At 38.8% G+C, this 23,085-nt stretch overlaps 1 protein-coding gene across 1 annotated transcript in view; it reads right to left on the minus strand.

The window, feature by feature from the left end:
* KCNH8 (potassium voltage-gated channel subfamily H member 8) overlaps positions 1–23,085 on the minus strand; it is a 387,731-nt gene that overhangs the window by 211,918 nt on the left and 152,728 nt on the right. Inside the window, exon 3 of the mRNA XM_067737194.1 lies at positions 14,949–15,080. Within this exon, the coding sequence (XP_067593295.1) occupies positions 14,949–15,080 (132 nt within the window). The remainder of the gene's footprint in view (positions 1–14,948; positions 15,081–23,085) is intronic.

Below are 23,085 nucleotides of genomic sequence, written 5' to 3' on the forward strand. Positions count from 1 at the left end.
CTCTTCTTAGGGCACTGGCTAGCACTGCTAGTGTATTAAACAAAACTGGCAACAATTTTTTAGAAGAAATACTTTGAGTGTTTCAATTGTCTATTATATTGGCCATGTTTTTTTTGGTGTGGGGTAGGGAGCATAAAGATCATAGCCTTAATCAAAAGGTAGAAGATTCCCTTATTTGTATTTTTACCTTGTGCTCTATCAAAACATGTTTAATGTGTACTGCTGTGGAATTCCTGAGCCTACTGAGATGGTCATATTTTCTCCTTGAACCAGCGAATATGGCAGATTTTACTAATAGGCATTCTAATGTTGAACATTTCTTTGCTGTGATAAATTCAATTTGCTCAGGAAACATTGTTGCTTTTTTCATTGCTGGATTCAGTTTGCTTATAATTTTTGTTTAGAATTTTTGATTCTATATTTATGGTGATATTAGGTTTCATTTTTTTCACACACTTCTCAAGCTGTCCTTGCCTGGTTTTAACGTCAAGATTATATTACTTTTCTATTCTCTGAAAGAATTTGTTTAAGATTAGGTTTATTAAATGTGTGGGAATACTCATGCATAAAATCATTGGGGCTTAATATTTTGGGGAAAAATTTTAAAACTGATTCAGTATGTTTAATGATTACAGATAATTCAAGTTTTATTTCTCTTCCTGAGTCAATTAAAAAAAATTTAACAAACTTTCCATTTTATGTAATTTTTCAAAATCACTGGCCTAAGGTTTTTATTATATTGTCTCCTTAATCACTCCTGCAATTGTTGTCATATCCCCTTTTTCATTTTTCATATTGAAGTTTCTAATAGTAAAGTTTTGATTAGTGAATGATCTACATTTTTGAATGAAGTTTCTGTATCTTATCTCTATTTTTTTCAAGAGTTCCAGTGGATAAAACATTCTAGTTGTCACCAACTCTTAACAACATTTTGAAGATAGTATTCCACTGTCTTCCAGCTTTTATTGTTGCCTTTGAGAGCGGAGCTGTCAGTCAAACTGGCTTTCACTTGCAGATAAAGTCATTTCCCTAAGCCTGATTTTAAGACATTCTCTTTGTATGTAGTGTTCTTTAGTTTCACATTTCCGAGACTTGGTTTGCATACATTTATACTGACCTTTCAGATGTGTTGGGCTTTCTGAGTATTGAGTTTTATAAATTCTGAAAAATCCTCAACAGTTTATTCTCTACAGTTCTATTCTCTTCTTCTAAAATTCCATATATTTTGGATTGCTTTTCTTTAACCACTATTTCTCTTGAACATTTTTTTGTATGTGTCTGTAATACACTGCATGTATGGATTTACTTTTCTAACTCACTAATTCTTTCTAATTCTATGAACAGTCTGCTGTTTATCCTGTTCATTGAGTCTTTATTTGTAATTATCCTCTTTCTCATTTACAGAAGTTCTCTTTGGTTCTGCCAACAAAAAAAGTGGCACTTGTCATCTGCCTCTACAAGGATGAGGGCACTAGCCACTGCAGCCATGGACCTTCAACACACCCTGAAAGGCGTTCAGGGTGGAGATCAGGAAGGAAGCCTTCTGTGTTCTGAGAAAAACTGGTAGAACAAGTCTTCAGATAGATAATTGCAGGAGAAGATTTTATGAGCCCAATTCTTGCAACTCCTCATATCTAGAAAAGCACTAAAATCATTAACCATGACATCTGCTCTCGTGACTAGCAGCCAGCCTCTGCCAACATGTGTGCTCCACTGCACGTCCCCCCTACACTAAAATCATATATAACACTGCCCTTCCCCCTACCACTTAGGAGCAGTTTCTCAGAACTATCTGAGACACTGTCTCCCAGGCTAGAGTCCTCATTTTGCCCCAGATAAAACTTAAATCACAGCTCTCACGTCGTGCTTTGTTTTTCAGTCGACAGTTTATTTTTCAAATCTACCTGGTTAATTTTAATTGTCTTTGTCCCGCCATCATTTTTTTTAAACTTGTTTTAAATTTTCTCTAAATAAATTAAGTAGACATATTTTTAATAGTTCCAATATCTTCAATATCTTCTTGTCCTCGAAGATTCAATTTTGTAATTTCCTTTTTTTCTGATGATTCTTGCTTGTGGTACCTTACCTCACAGCATTCATGATTTTTATCACATACTCATGTTCCTTGGAACGTTATATCTCTGAGGATTCTTGTAGAACTTCAATTAAAAATGCCCAATAAGAAAAGTTTTGCATCTTATTTTCCAATGCGTCTGGGGAATCAGATGCTGATCAGAATCAGCGTCACTGATCAGAATCACTTTAAATAAAATTTTCAGCTAGAATTACTCTATATCCAACAGATATTGTGAATTCAGACACCAAACCTAAATGAAGGTAAGGTTCAGATTAGGAATGCTTATGAAAACCAGTCTTTTTCTTTTTTCATGTTCTTGCCGGAACCAAGGTTAAATAAGCAAGTCTTCCTCTTTGGGACCTCTCAGCCCCTGTTCCAGGTGACACTGTCAATGTCTTTCATTGTCCCAGACTCGTGCTGATGACTTCAATCTGATCTCCTGCTCTGTTGAGGACCTAGGCTTTGTCTTTCTTCCCTCAGCTACTCCAACATACTCCTCTTATTCATACTTCCTTTTTGTTCCTCAAATCTAATGTTCTCCCTTACTTTACCACTAGCACAGCTATATTATAAACTTTTTATTTTATGCAGCAATTTTAGATATTCTGTATTAGGATCCCTCCTCTGCACCTTTAGCTCATTATATGCTTCTTAATCTTATAATTGATTTCTTTATAACAACAGATTGTTGAGAACTCAACAAAAAACCACAACGGATGAATTATTTTCATTTCAAAAATAAATGAAAGACTATTTCATATCAGTGATTTAACCCTACAAGAGAGGGTTGAGGTCTCCAATTTTCTACTTGTTATAAAAATGCTAATGCCTTCCTCAACAGCATGTATGGCAAATACCTGGCTTGCTTGTGACTATTACCTTCTAGTCTTTTCACTGTGACCTTGGAAGAGGTCAATAATTGATTACAGTTGCCCGTTTGAGGTGACAAGATGCCACTTCAAAAAGCTTTTCAACATAAAATTCTGGGTAGCTATTACCAATCACATGACATTTGGTCATATAGTAACTCGTATTTGCCATGCTTGTCTAGATTATCAGATTCACTCGAGTTCTTTTTCACCACTATTATTTATTTTCCTCACAAATTAATAGTGTATCTTTTGACTCTAACGATGATGCGTGATTGCACAAGTGTGATAGTCACTATGGAAAGACACCACCAGACACCAGCAAAAGACATCCAATCCTTTAATGTAGGTAATGGATAAAGCTGTCATCTATAAATCTAGACATGGCTACACAGCGTGAAATGGCCAGCCAGCAGCATGCATGCAGTTTGATAAGTACTCTTGGCTTTCAAGTTCTCATATCGTCCCACTGCTGCCAATGAGACCATCTGTCTAAAGAGAGGGTATCATCAGGCCTTTGGGAACCTGCCTTCACCATTTTCCTGTTTTTTGGTTATGTATGAATTTTTAGATACCCTCTAGTACCTTCCTATTCACTGGTAACCACCATATTCCTAAGATCTTTGCAGTTAGACTAGAGAATTAAAAGCCAACTTTCCAGGGCACCCTACCCTCAATAGATCAAGGTTTTGGGCTTACCTGAAGTTCTATTCAGATAATAGAACTGATAATAGAACATGAAGTTCTATTCAGATAATTTTTACTGTAACTTTAATTTAGCTAATCAATCCCTCTTTTCAACACAAAGCTAGACTATCAACTCAAGAAGTCATCAGTTAATGGTATGGCTTGATTTTCTGCAGTTCTGTTGCAATGTACGTAAATAAGTTATTAAATAATTTGTTCATTTGAATCTCATCAATCTATCCTTTAGGTTTTGCTGAAATTCTATTGCAAGATGAAATATATCTGGAGTCGCATTTTGGGTGCATCACTTAATTACTTCTTTCAGCTCATACCTAAGGCACCCTAAACAGGTCAGAGATCATGTACTTGAAAAATCAAACAAAATTATGACTCTTAGCCATTCTGATGGCTACTTCTTAATACTATCCTCCAATGTGACTCAGGGTTCTGCCCTATCCTTCCCTTCTATCCTGGGTATCTCAGCTTCTTTTCGACACTCATGAGTACACTTCTTAGTGATCACGTTATTGTAAACCACTTTCTTGAGAGATCAACCCTCTCAGTGTCTATATCATCCTGTACTATACCATGCTTGCTTTCATATTTCCTCGAATAGGCTTATTTACCCATTTTTGCACTAAGGTTGTATTAATGAATAATATATTTTGTGTCTATATACTTGGTATATCCCATTTCTAATTTTTATAAAAGAATCACTAATTTTCTTTATTTACAGTTAGTAGAAGTTGCTATTTTCAATACTTTTACCATCTCTATGCTTTTGGCCACTTTATTTCATCCCATCCCTTATGATCTCTCATACCCTAACAGTCACGACACACTCCTAAATCTCAGGTTATCACTGGCGTTCCTCAGCTCAAAAACCCTTTCTGTGTTCTCCTCAAGTTTTGAAAAAAAAAATCATTCTAGACAGATTCCAAGTAGCCACAAGACTGCACCTCTCAATGCCAATCAGTTCCGTTTTCCATGTGTTACACCCTAGCTTTCATTCTGGGGCTCAAAAGTGAATCAGACACGGCCTCTGCCTTCACAGAGATCATAGTTGAGAAGGGGAAAGGAACATATGGAAAAAAAGGGCACAATCCAATGTTCTCCTAAGCACCATTTATACCCTCCAGAACTTCTCCTCAATATGATGTCATTTTAGCAGCTTTCTAGTTAATAGATGTTCATCTCATCTTGCATAAACACCGTTAATATGAATGTCTGCTATGAAATGCCAATACACGGGCAAAAATTTCATTCTCCACGTTGAGGAGCAGTTGCCAAATTATGTGTGTACACATTTTCCTCAGGAACTGAAAGATGTATTTTTAAAGTAGATCGAATGAAACTGGTTACCATATAATTTTAAGAGACTGAGCAATTATCCAAACATTTCAGGAGACATTTATCCAGTGAAACTTCTGTGCTGTCTAGGAGTCAAATCATTCCCCATATAACGTGTCAAACAAATACTTGAAAAGCCTCATGGAATTTGGGGGAGACCCACTGTAAAGATAAACAGGATTGCTTGATGGTGGTTCCTAAAAAGTCTTCCTGTATAAAAACAAGCTAGATGGGATGGAAAGCTCATTTTCACTGATGTGAGGGGCGGAAACTAAACTCAAACTCCCTTGAAACTGGGCACGCAATCTCTCCTCTTCAGGGCACCCAGTGTTTCTCAGCACTTCTCTAAGTAGCTGGCACCTAAGCTCTCAGCACCAAATAGTCTTTCTCACACGGGCAAAGCCATTAACACACTAATCAATATAAAAAGAAAAGCAAAGAGGGAAAGCACTCCCCCACCACCCCCTGAAGCATAAATCCACAGTCCCAAGTATGTCTCTCCACAAGATGCTGAAGCCTGAGACTCAGGTACCTGCAAACCTTTTTGTCCACGGTTTCCAGCCTCTCCCAAGTGATGCTACCATCATTCCTAACAGCAGCATGATAGCTATAATCCTGGAATTGGGAACATTCCCTAATACCAATGTCTAGTGAATTCTGCCAGACATGGAGACCTCACTAAGAATGTATATCCAACCAGGAAGTCAGCTTATACAGCTTTTTAAACTCTCAACCTGAACTTACTAATCCTCTTAATACATATTTGTCTGGTGTTTCAATTAATTGACTTTTCAACTGCAAAATGTTTTTAAATGTTAAATTCACCAAAAATGGGTTAAAAAATATGTCTCCATCCCCAAAGTTATAAAACTAGAAATACCTTTTATAAAAATATGACTGATAAGAAATTCGTTTGATAATATCATCCAAGGGGCATAAACTACTGACCCATAGAACAAATTCAGCCCACAAGGTATATTTCGATTGGCTGCAGAATATTTAAAATTTTTCTTTAAAATAGAATGACGTAGCGAAGCATACCATGTGTGTTATGCCTAGGTTCCCACCACGGTCTATCACAGCATTTCATTCATCACGTTATCCCATGGTGTCCAAAGGCAAATTAGTTTATGAACTCTGGCTTATACTATTTGCCTTTAGAAGATTCTAGGAAAGAACAGTATTGGTGAATATGTAAAAAACAACCCACAGCTTTAAAAAATATAGGTAATATGTTATGCATGTGATTAAAACTCTTCAATCACTTTGAGGATCTACCTGAGCTCTTCATTCCCAGTTTCATCACATATTTGACAAAAAGTTGGTCTAGATCTCCTGAAGGCAGAAATCTATCTCCTCAGAAAAAGTATCAACTTTTACAACAGTTCTTTCATCAGACAACTGCTCTTTATTAACATTGGGGCCTGTGTTTCTTCATTATGCAAAGAAAAAAAAAAATCAGGCAGGATATTTCAGCAGGGGAAAGGAACATTATTACTATGCTCCCCATTGAAAATTAAAATATTCAAAATATGTCAAAATCATCTGAGACTTAATATCTGATCAGTGGCTTAATGTCTGTTTTTACAGAGAACATTTTTATATGTATTTTTAAGAAGTGACTTCCACTATCTTCAAAAATGTGACCAAACTGAGATTCTCAGAAACTGGAGGACAAACAGAAGAGTCAACAAGAACACAAAATTCACCAGCGGCAGAGATTCTATTTGAAGTGAATAGAATCACACTAGGAGTAAGAACCCGTTTCGAGAGGCTTGGAGCAGGCTTTGATAAATACACATCCCGCGGTCTTTGACTTAAACTAAATATATTCATCAGAATGGGCAGCTTTGATAATTATGATACGATTATTTTGGAAATGCAAGAATGCTATGTTTTCCTCTATCTGTGAATAGTCTCCTAAATTGGACTTCATTTATGCATTCATTTATTCATCCACCCATCAATCAAACATTTATTATTTACTAAGTGTTAGACACTCTGGGTTGGGGATACGATCTTGAACAAGAGAAGAAAAGCCTGTTTCCAGATGAAGCTTACATTTTAATGGAGTGGAGAGCAATTACGATATAAACTAACTTTTGAAAAATGTGTTTCATATAGCCATACAGGCTATGCCTACAGTGAACAAGGTGATGGGATAGAGTGGCTGGAGATGGGCCCTTCCGACTGGATGGTCAGGAGAACCTTTCTAAGGAATGTGTACAGCATGAAGCTTCTCAAACTTGGATGTGCCTGTGAATGGCACAGGATCTTGTCAGAATTCAGATTCTGATTCAGAGGTCTGATGTGGGGCCTGAGATTCTGCATTTTTAATAAGCTCCCTGGTGATGCTAATGTGTCAGGTCCTCATACACTTGGGATAGTAAGGACTTTGAATAAGAAACGAGAATGGTAAAACCCTTGGGCATATATCTGGAAAAGATTAAAACTCTAATTTGACAAGATACATGCGCCCCAATGTTCACAGCAGCACTATTCACAATAGCCAAGACATGGAAGCAACCTAAATGTCCATCGACAGACGAATGGATAAAGATGTGGTACATAGATACAATGAAATACTACTAGCCATAAAAAAGAATGAAATAATGCCATTTGCAGCAAGATGGATGGACCTAGAGATTATCATACTAAGTGAAGTAACTCAGACAGAGAAAGACAAATATCACAGAATATCATTTATACGTGGAATCTAAAAAATGATACAAGTGAATGCATTTGCAAAACAGAAATATATTCATAGACATAGAAAACAAACTTATCGTTACCTAAGGGGAAAGCGGGGAGGGATAAATTAGGAGTTTGGGATTAACATACATGCACTACTATACATAAAAGAGATAAACATCAAAGACCTACTATATAGCACAGGGAACTATAGTCAATATCTTTTAATAAACTATAATGGAAAAGAATGTGAAAAAGAATAGATATACACATATATATGTATATATGTGTATATACATATAACTGATTCACTTAGCTGTACACTTGAAACTAACACAACATTGTATATAAACTATACTTCAGTTAAAATAATTTCTTTTAATAAAAAAAAAAATGAGCATGGTAAAAAGAACTGACAATCATGTGTGGGACTTTGGGGAGGAACTGAGACAAGCCCAACCTTGTGTCCACCTCATTTCTAATCTTCTCTCATCTGTCTCACAGGATGCCCCAGGGCATAAAGGGAGGATCGGAGATCTGAGACCAGAGAGGCCTGGGCTTCCATCCTGTCTCCAGCTTTTCACAGCACTGAGGTTTTGGGCAGCTCCCGTACTCTCTCTAAGTCTCATTGCTCCACATCATGGGATCCTTGTGTAATCTGTCTGGCTTAGAGCAAAGAATCAGTAAATGAAAGGCACTCTGCAGCAGGCATCATATTACCACGAGGTGACAAGTATGAGGACGGCAAACAGCACAATAGGACAGCACAGCAGAAGACAAAGAGAGCCCCAGGGCCCCCAGTCTTGCTGCTTCGCTGTTCCAAATATGGGCTTCTCAGCTCCAGACTCTTCGAGATACGAGAAAAATAAGCCCTTATTTAGTTAAGCTCACATTAGTTAGGTTTTCTGGCTCTTGTACCTAAATGCAATTCATATCTAATTGTTGAGTGCAGCTATTCATTATTATTATTTCTTCTGAAGCCACTTAGCAATAGGAAAAGACAGGAGCACTCTAAAGCTTTTGCCAGTGTCCTTAATCGTGACAACCAGCTCTGCCCGCCAAAAGCTAGACTACCAAGAAACGCCACTGCATTTGACTCCTGGTCTGTATTATCACTGAAGATAATGTGGAGACCGTCACACATCAACCCCTAAATTCTCAAGGCAAATTTGAAGTGTCCACTTTTTAGAAATGGTCATCAAAATCCCCCAGTTTTGAGGCAACTGATAATGTTGTTGGCACATCATGCATAACCCAGTGTCAACCGTCATTTCAAGCCAAATCTGGGGCACCCTACAAGCAATAAACAAGGCACGTATTCTACTCAACTGAGCAGAAAACCAAATTAGCATGTGAAAAAAGTTTAGGAAATTGAGACACATGCAACTGAGGAAAAGAAACTTTTAAAAGAAGCTGTGCCCTCACACAGGTAAAGGTCCTCTCGTAACATTAATTAATCAGCGGGTTTGTACTCAGTGTCTGTTATGTGTAAAGTCCTGGAGGAAAGTGAAAGGCAGCTGGAGCAGGATGCCAAGTTTAAGGCCCTCACCGTTGTGGGAAAAACAAGTCAGAAGCGTTAGGCCAGCAGCGAGGCACAGATCAGTCTAAGGGAAGGACCCTCACTATGACCTAAGGGGGTTCAGGTAAGATGACTATAAAGAAAAGATGTGGGATTTTCATGGTAAACAGGGGTGACAAAGATGTTCCAGGTGAGGGGAAGTTTGAGGACCAGGGTATGGAGAGAGAGAGTGTGAGTTTTACTCGCTGAGCGTGAACAGACCAGCTTGGCTTGTCCAGAGACTTCAAGAAGGTTTAGAAGGTGGTATGTATGTAGTTAGAAAGTGAATTTTGAGGAGCATCATAAGCTGATTCTTAAGTAATTGGAACTTAAAACCTGCTTACCTGAGCTAAGAGCAGATCTGTTTAATTAAAAGAGGAAGTTCTGCTCTCTTGCTTCTCTTCATGTGGGCTTTCCTCTGTGCACGAGCGCCCTGGTATTGGTCTCTCTGTGACCAAACCTCTTTCTAAGGACACCAGTTGGATTGGATTAAGTTCTACCCTAATGGTCTCATTTTACCTTAATTACCTCTTCAAAGGCTCTATATCAAAATGCAGTCACATTCTGAGGTCCTGGGTGTTAGGGCTTCAGTGAGTCCAGAACAGTCCCCAAACCAGAAACTTGGAATTCATCAACTCTTTCTTTTCCCTCATCTCTACTGTCAAGGTCTACCGGTCATAACTCTGAACTCTATCCTCACACCATCTAAGCTCCTTAGAAAGACATAATAAAATCTTTAAGTTTTAAGTCATGCCTGCCTATCTAGAGTTGAAACTCAAAACCCTGACTTTTAGAAACTACTTCTGAACAAAGGTCAGCTATTTGTTATTTCATCTCCTGAAATTAACTTCCCTTCCTTTCAGTTTATCAAACTCCTCACATCCTTCAAGTTTTGTTTCAATATTATTTTCCCTGTGAAGTTCTCCTTGACTCTGCTCCAATTCTTGCTGGCCCCACGCTACCATTTTACCTTGTCTGGGAAGAATTTACCATTTCTGCCACTCTCCTGTCACTGAACATAGTATACTGCAAATACTGGATCCATTTCCTTCATAAGATCATGAGCTCTTCGGAGAAAAAAAAAAAACACCAATAGAAGAAATGTACACTCTGGAATCTGTACGAGTGTCAACCCTAGTCCTACCATTTTTCACTATGTTGACTTTGTCAAATTACTTAAAATTCATTGGTAAATAGGAATAGGAATAATTCCTATTTCATAGGGTTATAACGAGAAGCAAATGAAGTAATCATCAGTATGAAGCAGAGACTCAATAACAGCTAGCTATTTTTATAAAACATGTAGAATATAACAATGACCACAACTCTTTTCTTCTTGGGCGTATTCAGTGCTACGTGATTTGCAGATATTATCTCGTATATACCTAAAGTAAGTGTAGACGTGTATGATTACCCCTTTTTATAGGTGAAGAAACTTAGTCTCCGAAAGGCTAAGCAGCTTGTCTAAGGGCTAACAGCCAACACATGTGGAACCAGGGTTTAAGCTAAAATTTAGATGATTCAAACAAAGCATACTGTACCCAAACAATCATTCAATATGGAAGGCAGAATGGGTGCTCAATGAATATTGATTGAGTTGCTTAATTCATTATTAATCCGCAATTAAATTAATATATTTCTTACTGATATTTCTATAGGGAAAGAGGTAAACAGGGTCTCATGTTAAATTAACTCAGTAATGCTAGACACACATATAGAAGTTATTGGTTTACACACTTTTTTTAGAATGGAAATGAAATATGTGTCAAAAAATGGAAGGAATATAAAAGGTAATTAAAATCACCAGATTTCTGCTGAAGTCTCTCTCTGTCTCAATCACACACACACACACATCCCAGATCAGCAGCTGAAAACTGAGTGTCCAAATAGTACTTTGCATTTTATGCCAATCTTCCATCAATGCTGTTCATTGTATCCCATACCTTCCTAGTTTTTTCTATAAAATATGATTTTCCTCCTTTCAAATAAACCCCAGAACAATGTAGACGTTACTGATTAAAGCATTTTTTCTTAAACAAGTACAATTTATATCTCTTAAGCAAAGTCCATCATATGAGCCTTGGTAGGGAATTAATTTAATTAACACAAACCATATTCCTACAACTCAGATGATCTTCAGAGATACATTCGTATGACATCTGGTATCGGGTCACATCAGGCTACATGCTCACCTCGAGTTTTCTAGTGCTGAGATACAATACTGCTCCAATTATACAGAGACATTTTAAGAGTTTTCAAACACATCTTGAAGTTCTAAAAATACCATACGCTAAGGTGTGCCTTTCCTGCAAGACATGCCATCAATTGGTGGATTTTAAGGTATTTTTGCCCTATTAAGAGCAGATTAAAAAAAGAGAGAAATATATATATGTATTTTATGATCATTTTATAACTATGCTGGCTTACAATAGTTACTTTGCCTCTATTAAAATACTACATAGTTTTGTGGGACATTTATAACTTAGCAACAGAAAAGAAAATATTCTTTTTTTTTTTTTTTTTTTTGTGGTACGCAGGCCTCTCACTGTCGTGGCCTCTTCCGTTGCAGAGCACAGGCTCTGGACGCGCAGGCTCAGCGGCCATGGCTCACGCGCCCAGCCGCTCCGCGGCATGTGGGATCTTCCCGGACCGGGGCATGAACCCGTGTTCCCTGCATCGGCAGGCAGACTCTCAACCACTGCGCCACCAGGGAAGCCCAAGAAAATATTCTAGAGTGTTCAATATATATTAGAAATAACACTTAATTTCATATGAAATAATAATCATTTGAGGAACAAAGTCATAAAGCTATTAAAAGATTTAGAGACTTACTATCAAATATTTCAAAATTTCTACAACATATTCTGCCTTATACAATTAATGTTAAAAGTGCTTTTTGTTTTTCTTTCTTTAAACCTTGCAGGAGATAGTCTTCATATTTTACATGTTCTCTAAACAAAATGGGACTATTATTAAGCATAGTTTAATATATTTATTTAAATAGAAATGTAAAACTCTTTTTTATGATGGAACCTTGGATTAGAATAATTGCTACTCGTTCCATAGGGTATTCAAATACGTGCGCTTCACCCCCAAAAGGCAGGTGCAAGCTTTCCTGGGGAAGCAGCTCTGCGAGTGTAACACACCTGGCCTCTGTACTGCTCCTTTATTCAATTCTTCCCAGGGGAAGAGGAGGAATTTAATATGATTGAGTTTGGCACATATGGCGTGGCCCTTACTCTTTCCTCTCTTTAGGGAGCAGCTGCCTTTGGGAAGCACCTGTTCTGCTCTGGTCCTCCAAGCTGGAGGTAACTTTGCCTAAATCTGGGCTCACTGAGAGGAAGCCCATTTGCTGTTGATAATATGCCACATTCTCTGTTATCGGTTTCTTCAGAAATAAAGGTGATGTGTTGTTCTCCCATCTGCCTTACTCTTATTTCTTTCTCAGTTGGCTCAGAACTTGGGTGGGGAAAAGGAGTGTTTGTACTGAGCTCTTTCAAACCCCAAATGAATAAGTATATTTTTACTCCTTTTATCCATTGCAGTCCTCCAAAAGGGGGATTTCACCCCTATCTACAGACACCAGAAACACAAGACAAAGATGATGACCTAAATTATATAAAACCATTAGTTATAATCTTCATGTTCAAAGCAAGTCAGTTGATTAAACTGCCCACTTTGAAGCAAAAAAAAAAAAGAAAAAAAAAGCCATATTTCTTTCTAAGGATAGTTTTATGTATCTATCTATGCATATGAGTATACATAATATATACACATATATATTTAATACACAAATATAATGTTATTCAAATAATCCTTATGGTGGCATAAGAAAAAATGTACTTGGTCTTTGTGCCTATTGCTGGCACACAACCCTATAACCCTTGGAATCTCTGGAGGGATGAGTGTCTTTTATGTGCTAATAAATATTTGGTGGTGGGGAAGGGGAGGGTGCCCTAGATTACTTCGGCAGGGCAACACATTGCCAGAAAGACCAGGGCAAGATTAGAGGGCCGGAACTTTTAGCCCCACTCCCTGACCTTCTGGGGAGGGGAGAGGGATTAAAGAATGAGTTGATCACTGATGGCCAGTGATGTAATCAATCTTGCCTACGTAACGAAGCCTCCATGAAAACTCCTACTAAACACCCGAGCAGGAGAGCTGATGAACACATCCAGGTGCTGGGAGGGTGGCACACCCAGGAAAACCACAGCAGCCCCAGGCCCTCTTCCCTATACCTACCCTAGGCATCTCTTCCCTATGGCTGTTCCAGAGTTAGAGCCTTTACAATAACAGAAGTGTCACTCTGCGTTCAGTAAGCTGTTCTAGCACATTATCAAATCTGAAAAGGATGGGGAGGGCTGTGAAATTCCCGACATTGTAGCCAAGCTGGACAGAAGTGTGTGGGCCCCGGCCACCCCGTACTTGTGACCGGCCATCTGCAGTTAGTGTGGGCCCTTATACCTGTGCACTCTGACACTAAATCCAGGTAGTTAGTGTGACCTGAATTAAATGATAGGACACCCAGCTGGAGTCCAGAGAGTTGAAGAACTGGTTGTTGGTATGGAAAAAACCTACATTTGGTATAAGAAGTGTTCTGAGTAAATACAGTTCATACTTACCTTTTCTTTTCCTATAACAGCAAAGAAAACAGTAAAAACAAAACCAAAACCACGCACACCGATTTCCACACTTTTCTCTCATTGGACAGGTATTACACGTGCTCTAATATCCAAGTAACTTTAAGTATGAGACTGCTCACCCCTCCTGTATGTAAAATATGCCACAGTGTTTAGTTATGCAAATACACAAGAAAACAGTCCTGCATTTGCAAACATTCCAAATGATAGAAGTTGGCCAGGGTCACCAAATAGTTCTCAATTTGTGTTGTCATTTCAAAAGACATAATGTATTTAAAACGCTCACACACATTTTTAAAAAGACATAGTTGTTGAAACATCAAAGAGCTGGTTCTCATAAAGAACTTAATATACAGGAAGTCCCTACAATGACAATTGCCTTTTCTCTGGTCACCAAAATATCTAATCCTACTTTTGTTTAAATGAAATAATATGGGCATATTTTTCAATGTTACTTTTGTCTGCTTACATGAATGCAGGGTATTTCCTCATAAACTACAGACACAAGCTATAAAGTAAGCAATAGAAAGTCTCAGAATACTTTAAAGATCATTGAAGAGCTTGTCTGTGTCTTAAAACAAATTATTATTGCAAAATACAGGTATGCATTTGCAACGTTCCACTCTAACAAGCACTAAACTTGAGTTCTGGATTTTGGATATAAAATGAAATCTTGCACTTCTAAGTTCTGAACTACTGCACATTAGATGAAACTGAGAGCAGTAGTTTCAATCGCATCATTTTAACTTCACTCATTGCTATCAATGTATATTCTTCCCTGATAAAACAAGGTGGTGTGAATCTGTGTATTCTGATAAGTTGTTTTCCCATCCTCATGCTCCTCAAACAGGAGTATAAACTTCTGGTTCCTATCAAGTGAGTTTTTATTACAAAGAGGAAAATGCAAATTCATGTGAGTCTCTGTGATTTGGGGATAGGCACCAAATACTGACTGCTAAGAGTTATGAGTATTTATCTGTTATTAAAAACACATTTATTTTTCCTACCAGAGTATTTGAATAAACAATTTCAAAATGTTACTCCATCTGTCAATGTTTTCTGAAAACAGTACAAACCTTCTTTTTTATCTTCTGGAGTAATCTTCACTTTTGTATCTGTTATATCTTTGAATGAGGCCAGAAAAAGGACCACATCTCCTTTCTCATTCTTTATAGGGACAATATCCAATAGGCACCAAAATGGAGACCCTGCAACGGTAATAAAAATACAAATCAACCACTGCCTTGTGTTTTTTCTATGAAAATCACATCATTTGTGGTATAGTTAATAAAGTCCTTACTGTTTTCTTCTATCCCATGAGTCTCCCCCAAAATCTTAAAAAGGTCAGTTTTCAGACTCCATAAACGTCTAGCCTCTAATGCATATCTCTTCATTCCCAGATGAAGTGCTTTCTCTGAAAATAAGGGAGTATTTTAAACAAAACCACTAGTCTGTGCTGAGACCTTTCTGCTTATGTCATTCAAATTCGTATTTCTTCTTTGAATGTATTGATGTTGAAGCATTCCACTTGATGAAACTCTGCCCCTTCCCGCCCGAAGCACACACTGGTTGCTAAATAAAGACTTCTGTTTGATATGAGTTTGCTAGAGGTTTATTTAGTCCATTTAAAAATCAATGCTTGTGCACCAGAATGGCTAAAAGAAAAAAAGATGGAAAATACCAAGTTTTGGGAAGGATGATGAAAAGTAATTTGAACCCTCCTACATTATTGACTCGTTGCCAGTTAGTACATATACATTAAAAACTGTTTGGCAGTATCAAGATATATTATCACAATACATTATATGGTAATGTGAATGAGTGATACATAATAATCGACAGGGGAATGGATGAATATCACTAACATAATGTTAAGCAAAAATAACCAGACCCAGAGGAGTAGAATCCATTTAAATGAAGTACAAACATAGGCAAAACAAATCTAAGGTTTAAGAGGTCAGGTTAGTGGTTACCTTTGGGAGATTGTGATTAGGAGGGGACACGGGTCAGGGTGTTCTGCGATGCTGGTCCATATCTTTCATGACCTTTATGTTGATTGCATAGGAGTATTCAGGTTTTGAAAGTCATCAAACTCTGTACTCGTGTGTATTTTTCAGGGTATATGTTTTATTTCAAGAACATATTCTTTTTTTTTTTGCGGTACGCGGGCCTCTCACTGTTGTGGCCTCTCCCGTTGAGGAGCACAGGCTCCGGACGCGCAGGCTCAGCGGCCATGGCTCACGGGCCCAGCCGCTCCGCAGCATGTGGGATCTTCCCGACCGGGGCACGAACCCGTGTCCCCTGCATCGGCAGGCGGACTCTCAACCACTGCGCCACCAGGGAAGCCCAAGAACATATTCTTAAAAGTGATACTCAGACTCGTAAAAAAGAATGAAATAATGCCATCTGCAGTGACATGGATGGACCTAGAGATTGTCATACTGAGTGAAGTCAGCCAGAGAAAGACAAATATCATATGATATCACTGATATGGCGAATCTAAAAAAAAATGGTACAAATGAACTTATTTACCCAACAGAAGGAGCCACAGATGTAGAAAACAAACTTATGGTTACCAAGGGGTAAAGGGGGGGAGAGATAAATTGGGAGATTGAGATTGACGTATACACACTACTATACATAAAATAAATAACTAATAAGGACCTACTGTATAGCACAGGGAACTCTACTCAATAATCTGTAATGAGCTATATGAGAAAAAAATCTAAAAAAAGTGGATATATGTACCTGTAAAACTGAATCACTTTGCTGTACAGCAGAAACTAACACAACATTGTAAATCAACTATACTCCAATAAAAATTAATTTTAAAAGTGATATTCAAGTTCAATTCTATTCTTTGAGCAAAAGAACCATGAGAAATATCATTAACAGACTCAAGTTCAAACCTAAGGCTTATATTTTGAAAAGTTTTTGTATATTTCAAAATACATATTAAAAAATATATTAAAATTCCAGTACTAGATTTTCTACTGAAAAGCATTCTTGGGCAGAAATATTTGAAGTTGATGAAAAAGTTATTGCTTAAAAACTAAACTGTTGATCTATTCACACATAATTTTCCTACACTTTTACTTTGATGGGAAAAAAATCTGAATTTCCATCTTATTTGGGAATTGATTTCAAAGCTGGGTATACGACAAAAATCACAGAGTCAGAAATATCTTTGATGTTTTAACTTGCTTTGTATATACTGTGTTAGATCTCACACTTTCCAACACAGCGATATATCCATCCAGCCTTGGAATCTCTCATTTTTCTTCAATTGAGCACCAGACGAGCAGCTGATTTGTATTTAGCGTCCATCTGACATAAAAATCGTGTTTTACTATAGCTGCTGGGCTATTTTTGTTGAAAATGTGTGGTTAAGTACACATGTAATAAATGTATGTGTAATGTGCTGCTACGTATAAAGTATGCCTTGAATATGTACCTGTTCCCCCACATCCTCCTAATCGTTTAGTGGCATGATTTCCTTCTTGTTCTTTTGACTCAGACACATGGTTTCCTTTCATTCATCTTCCCAAATATCTATGCCACAGCAATCCCATCTCAATACCCCATCACCAGACTCCAGAAAACCTAGAATCTATGGCTTATCACCAGGGCTCCAACATCAAGCAGCCACGTGACCATGGGAAGTCAGTTAACATTTCTGCAATGAGAGTCCCTCGACTGTAATGTTCTCACATCCTCCTGTCCAGGGTAGATATAGTAACCCCAAGAAACATGAAATGATAACTCAACGTTATTGTCTATGATTAATGAAGAAACCTCATAAATGAGCCCTATCCCTGGCCAGACCCTGCTCTCTCCCTCATCCCAGAATGGCTCTTACTTCCAATTTTTGTCTATGATTACCATTTCAACTCGGGAGCCTTTTTCCCTAATGCTGTAGCTACGGTAGGAACAAAAAGAACCATCAGGCCAAGCTATCAGTCACACCCTAGAGACAGGAATCGTGGGGACTTGGAGAATGGCATGAATCTAATACTTTGGTTCACACTTTAAAACATCTGTCAATTTCCTTGCAGGAACGTCACCCAAATCAGAACAGAGACTATTAATTTTCCTGAAAATCATTCGATCTATGCACTCAGACAAGCATCGTTATTGTCTCCACAGAGTCTCCTCACAGACGTGCCAGTGTATTTTAAAGAAAAGCCAAAGCACAAAATGAGGTGAAAGCCAAGGAAAGAGGTGCCAACGTGACAATATTCTCCAATCAGCCATGATGCACGGGCGTCGCGTCACAGCACGCTCTGGAAGAGTTGAAAAATCACTTTGGAATTTGTCTTTCAGGTTCTAATGAGAGGTGATCTTTGACATTTTATAAATTCATTAGAAACTTCATTAATATGGGTCCTTCTAAATTCAAATTTTGTAATGAGTTGTCATGAGCTAAGCTAATGTCAACCTCCCCATTTCATACATGACAAAAAAGTGAATCAGGGAAGCAACGTAAGAGACATATAGGTCTATCTTTTTCCTCCCTCTCTCCCGCCCTTCCTTCCTTCCTCTTTCTTTCTTCCCTTCCTTCCTCTTTCCTCCTTTTCTTCCTTCCTTCCTCCTTTCCTTCTTTCCTTCCTCCCTCCCCTCCCTTCCTTTCTTCCTTCCTTCCTTCCTCCTTTCCTTCTTTTCTTTCTCCCTCCCTCCCTTTATCCCTCTTCCTTTCTTCCTTCAACTGCTCCTTCATATTTATCCACACCAACTTCCTTACAAATATGGCTTTGGGTACCTCTAAAGTTAGAAAGCAAAGCATAAGCCACTTGCTTCTTCTTCCAGAAAAAGAGGATGGATGCTGAAACCTACCAATCAGGCTCAAAGCAACACCCTTCACACTAACTTTGCTCTCTTAGCCTTCCCTTCCCTGCTGTCCTCAACCTCTCTGCCCTGGCTCTCTGACAAAACCTTCAACCTTACACACTGTAATAACTCAAAGCAATGCCCCAGGGTTTGCTGCTTCCTCTCTTACCCATGGGTACAGTGATGATCATGCAATGTCTTTCAGTCAACAGCGCCCCAGGCCTGGTACAATAAATCTCTCTTAGCGTTAAGCAGGGAGGGAGAAAATCCCTCAGCCTCCAATCCAGAGATGGGAAGGATTCTTAAAAGTAGGGTTACAGGGCAGAACTTGTGTGTCAATGTTAACTCCTTCTGTATATAGCAGCTGTAGTTACCATGTGGGTTGGTGAACGCTAAAACAGATGAGTCTCTGCCAGGATTTAAGCTAGTGACACCTTTAATTTCCATGGATAAATACAATTTATGGGCGATAACAGGGTTTATACCCTCTATGGTAACCTGTATTTTCGGAATCGCGTAAATAATTACTCAGAGTTTAAACCTGGTGGAATGTCCCATGTCTCCATTTTTGGTACTTTCTTTTCCTTCATTGGGAAACAAGGGTGCAAGAGAATTTGTCTTGCTAATATTTACAAAGGAAAGAAGACACATGCTTTCCATATACCCCTAAAAGATTATAGTTTGCAATAAGTGAACACTAATGAAAAAGTTTCTAGTATGAGTTCATGGTTTAATAACTTAATACAAGGAGGTAGAGATATAAAGAATATTGAGTTGTGAGTCGTTCCCTTCTCTTTAGTGACTGGCTGTGTTGCCACGATGGGACACAGGTTGTGTTTCCCAATTTAACACAACAGCAGAAAGTGGGATGGGTACCCTTAGCATGTCCCTCGTATCAAGCAGGATTTTGATTGGCTCTTTAATGGTAGATATGTGTGACCTTTAGTTTTTGAAATTATGGCTACAAAAATATAATATCCTGAGTGTTAACAGCATCAGTATCTTGTGAGCTAAACATTTTCAGGCGCTCCTCATATTTCACAGTAAATCTGATCTTGTTCTCTATAACCATTGTCTCAGTGCTACGTACTCAATGGTGTGATGACAGGTTTGACAATTTTTAGAAATCAGTCCAGGGGATATAATATTGGGAAGCGTGTGGCCAAAGGGCCACAGGTGTGTAAACAAGGCACTGCTAATGGTGGCTGCATGACAGGACTCTCGTATCTGTAGCAGGAAGCGCAGGACATCGATGAGCATCTCAAGCGAGTCTGCGCAGAGCTGTAGTTGCCCCTCCCCCTTATCACAGTTGTTTCTGCCTTGTTCTGGCCCTAACCATCTCTCACCCACTCTTCAAAGGTGTTCTCCCTACCTTTAGTTTTCTTCCCATGCTGCTTCCAAGAATCTGTGTAAATAGAGTGTCCTGATTAAAAATACCCAATGGCTTTTCATAGCTTGCTTAAAAAATTAACATAGCATTCCAGAGACTCTTTATCAATATGGAAAGTCTATTTTCATGAAACTAGAAAGGTAAATAGGAAGGGGATGGGTCATGTGAAGTGGTGATCGAAAATAAGGATCAGACTAAAAAGGAGGGGGGGGGGGCTTCCCTGGTGGCGCAGTGGTTGGGAGTCCGTCTGCCGATGCAGGGCACACGGGTTCGTGCCCCGGTCCGTGAAGATCCCACGTGCCGCGGAGCGGCTGGGCCCGTGAACCATGGCCGCTGAGCCTGCGCGTCTGGAGCCTGTGCTCCGCAGCGGGAGAGGCCACAACAGTGAGAGGCCCGCGTACCGCAAAAAAAAAAAAAAAAAAAAAAGGAGGGGGAAGTCCCAGGAAGCACCCAGAGCTGCGTGGGAGATAAGCCCTACAGCAGCCTCCCCAGCACTTCCTGGTGTTTGTACTGTTCTAAGTGATGAAAGCAAGGATTCTTTGGTGAAATAGCAGGTAAAGGCTTCACTTTAACTGCAAGGAACACTTCTTCAAAGGACCATCCATCTATAATGCAGCCTATACGTGTTTCAGATCTGTGCTCAGTTCCCAGTGAATTTGCCTTGGGTGGACACCCTCCTCCAAATGCCCCAGGATCCTAATGCACTGGGGCCCCGACGTCTTGTGCAGCAGCGGAGGGTAGAGTCGGGTTGGTGGGACGTGAAGTGAGCCAGCTGAAGACCTCCCTGAGTGGGCAGTGGTAAAGACACCTCTCATTTCAATGTCTGATGAAAAATGAGGCTCTCAGAAAACAATGTGTTTTAAATTTGTTTCTTTATAGAAAAAAAAATAGACTGGGAGAATACACACAAAATATTCATAGTGGTGGATTGTAGGATTACAGTGTCTTCTTTTTTCCTTTTCTCATATCCCTGCTTTCAGTTTTGCTAGAATAAGCATGACGGAATTTTTAGTGGGATTCTGGCAACTCTAGAGATTTGGAATAAGAAATGAAAGGAGTCCAGGACGGGGTGATGAGAGTGATGAGGTCATATTTCTAGGGAGATCACTTTGTATGTATTCTCCATGATTTAAATTCTCACAGATATTCCATTTCAAAGTCTAAGAAAAGTTCCATGTTAAGGTAGGGTAACTAAAAAAAGAAGAGGGAAAGAAGGAAAAGGAAAAATGAAAGGAAGAAAGGAGGCATAGATACAAATCAACTGATGCTTAGCTGAATTGAATGTGCCCAGTTTGTTTTTTCTTCCTCTTTCCATTTTGTTCCAAGTTTCCTTTCTCCTTAAATGAAAGTACTTTATTCCTCTCCCAGGAGTATATATTGGCATCTCTCAGAAATCTCTAATAATTTGGAACGAGAGGAGCTTGGGAACTTGAGATCCAAAAAATATCTCCAAGATGTGCTTTAGTCAATAATTCCAACATGCTTGCTCAACAAATCATTTACTGTAGTTTTGATCAATAGAGTTATTACTTGCTTTAAGAAAACCAAACCGCTTCTGATGATTAAACATGGAAAATTCTTACCTATAACTGAAAGAATTTTTCACATATGGGTAGCCACAAATTCATCTGGGATAGGTTTAGAGGAAGAGCCCAGATAACTGCGTATGGTCCAATGAGAAACAGATAAGGGATTCCTGACAATGTAATGCACACAGCAAGGACCTAGGGATAGCTGTCATTTATTAAGCTTCCATTATATGCTAGACACTGAGTCACAAGCTTTGTATGTATTCCATCTAAACTTCTCATTGATCACCCTGACCAACATTATCAGAAACTGAAGCACATTTTACAAATGTGGAAATTGAGATGTGTAGTATTTTCTTCAGGGTCACACAGCTAATGAGGGTCAAATAGCAGGATGTAAACACAAATCTGAGTTTGATTTCCAATGTTGCCTTACTATAATCTTCTGGGAATGATCGTATTCTGTGAACAATGTTTTAGAAACTGGATTTCATTTTCATTTAATCTTTCTATCCATGCTATAGAACATCAGGATACATATTCTTTTTAAAATGTCATAACAGATAAAAGTGAAATAAAGCCTTTGGATAATCAACAAATTCCCCTCTCACCGCCGAAGCAGAGTAGAACCTCTATTTGAAACAAGATTCAGCTACGTTAGTTCTAGACTGGAATATCTCTCTCATTTAGGTACACATGGCTCTAATTCTTAAATTTGCTTCAAGTAGCCAATGAGACAATGGGATCTGAAAACCACCACTGGTGCCACTGTTAATCCCCTCCTTGAAACAACGAGGATGCAGTCATAAAAGCTTCATTATCACAGACTTTAGGCATCGTTGCCAAGGTCATTAATGCATGTAGCACCATCTCCTGACCTTAGTCACAAAACCTTTGCTTGACTCCCTCCTCCCAGGATGTTTCTGCCTCTTTCCTAGAGTGGTGATCTCTGTGCCATAGTAGCTCTAGGTAGGATGCAGAGCAACATCTCCTGTGCTCATCTCTTCTAAGACTGGAAATAACAAAGAGAACTGAGCCCAAGTCAACGCTGAGCCATGGCTCTCTCTTCAGTGACGCTCTAGGGGAAAGAAGGACAGATGTGCTGAACCATTGTTAGTGAGCAGATAAATGTCTGATCCGACAGGCTTGGCTCCATGATTGCTACTTGTAAGCCACTTCTTTCCGAGAACAAGGCGCTGAAACAAACTCACTCCCTTGATACTTGACTTCAAGCAAAGCAATTTAAAATTTCTTCAAACTTGGCCGTTGTTCAGTGAAAAAGAACTTGGTTTAAACGAGACTTGGAAGATCAAGTTAACCCTCTCTAATTGTACAAGGCTTTAGTGGGAGAAATCTATGGTCTCTGTAGGGCAACGGGAATAATTGTTGGCACCAAAAAAGTGTAATGCCGACATAAACACAGCATGTTTAAGGGGGTCTGGGACTGTGGAACTACTTAGTTTAGGA

This window comes from Pseudorca crassidens, chromosome 5 (genome assembly GCF_039906515.1).
Source record: "Pseudorca crassidens isolate mPseCra1 chromosome 5, mPseCra1.hap1, whole genome shotgun sequence".
Lineage (NCBI taxonomy): Eukaryota > Metazoa > Chordata > Mammalia > Artiodactyla > Delphinidae > Pseudorca > Pseudorca crassidens.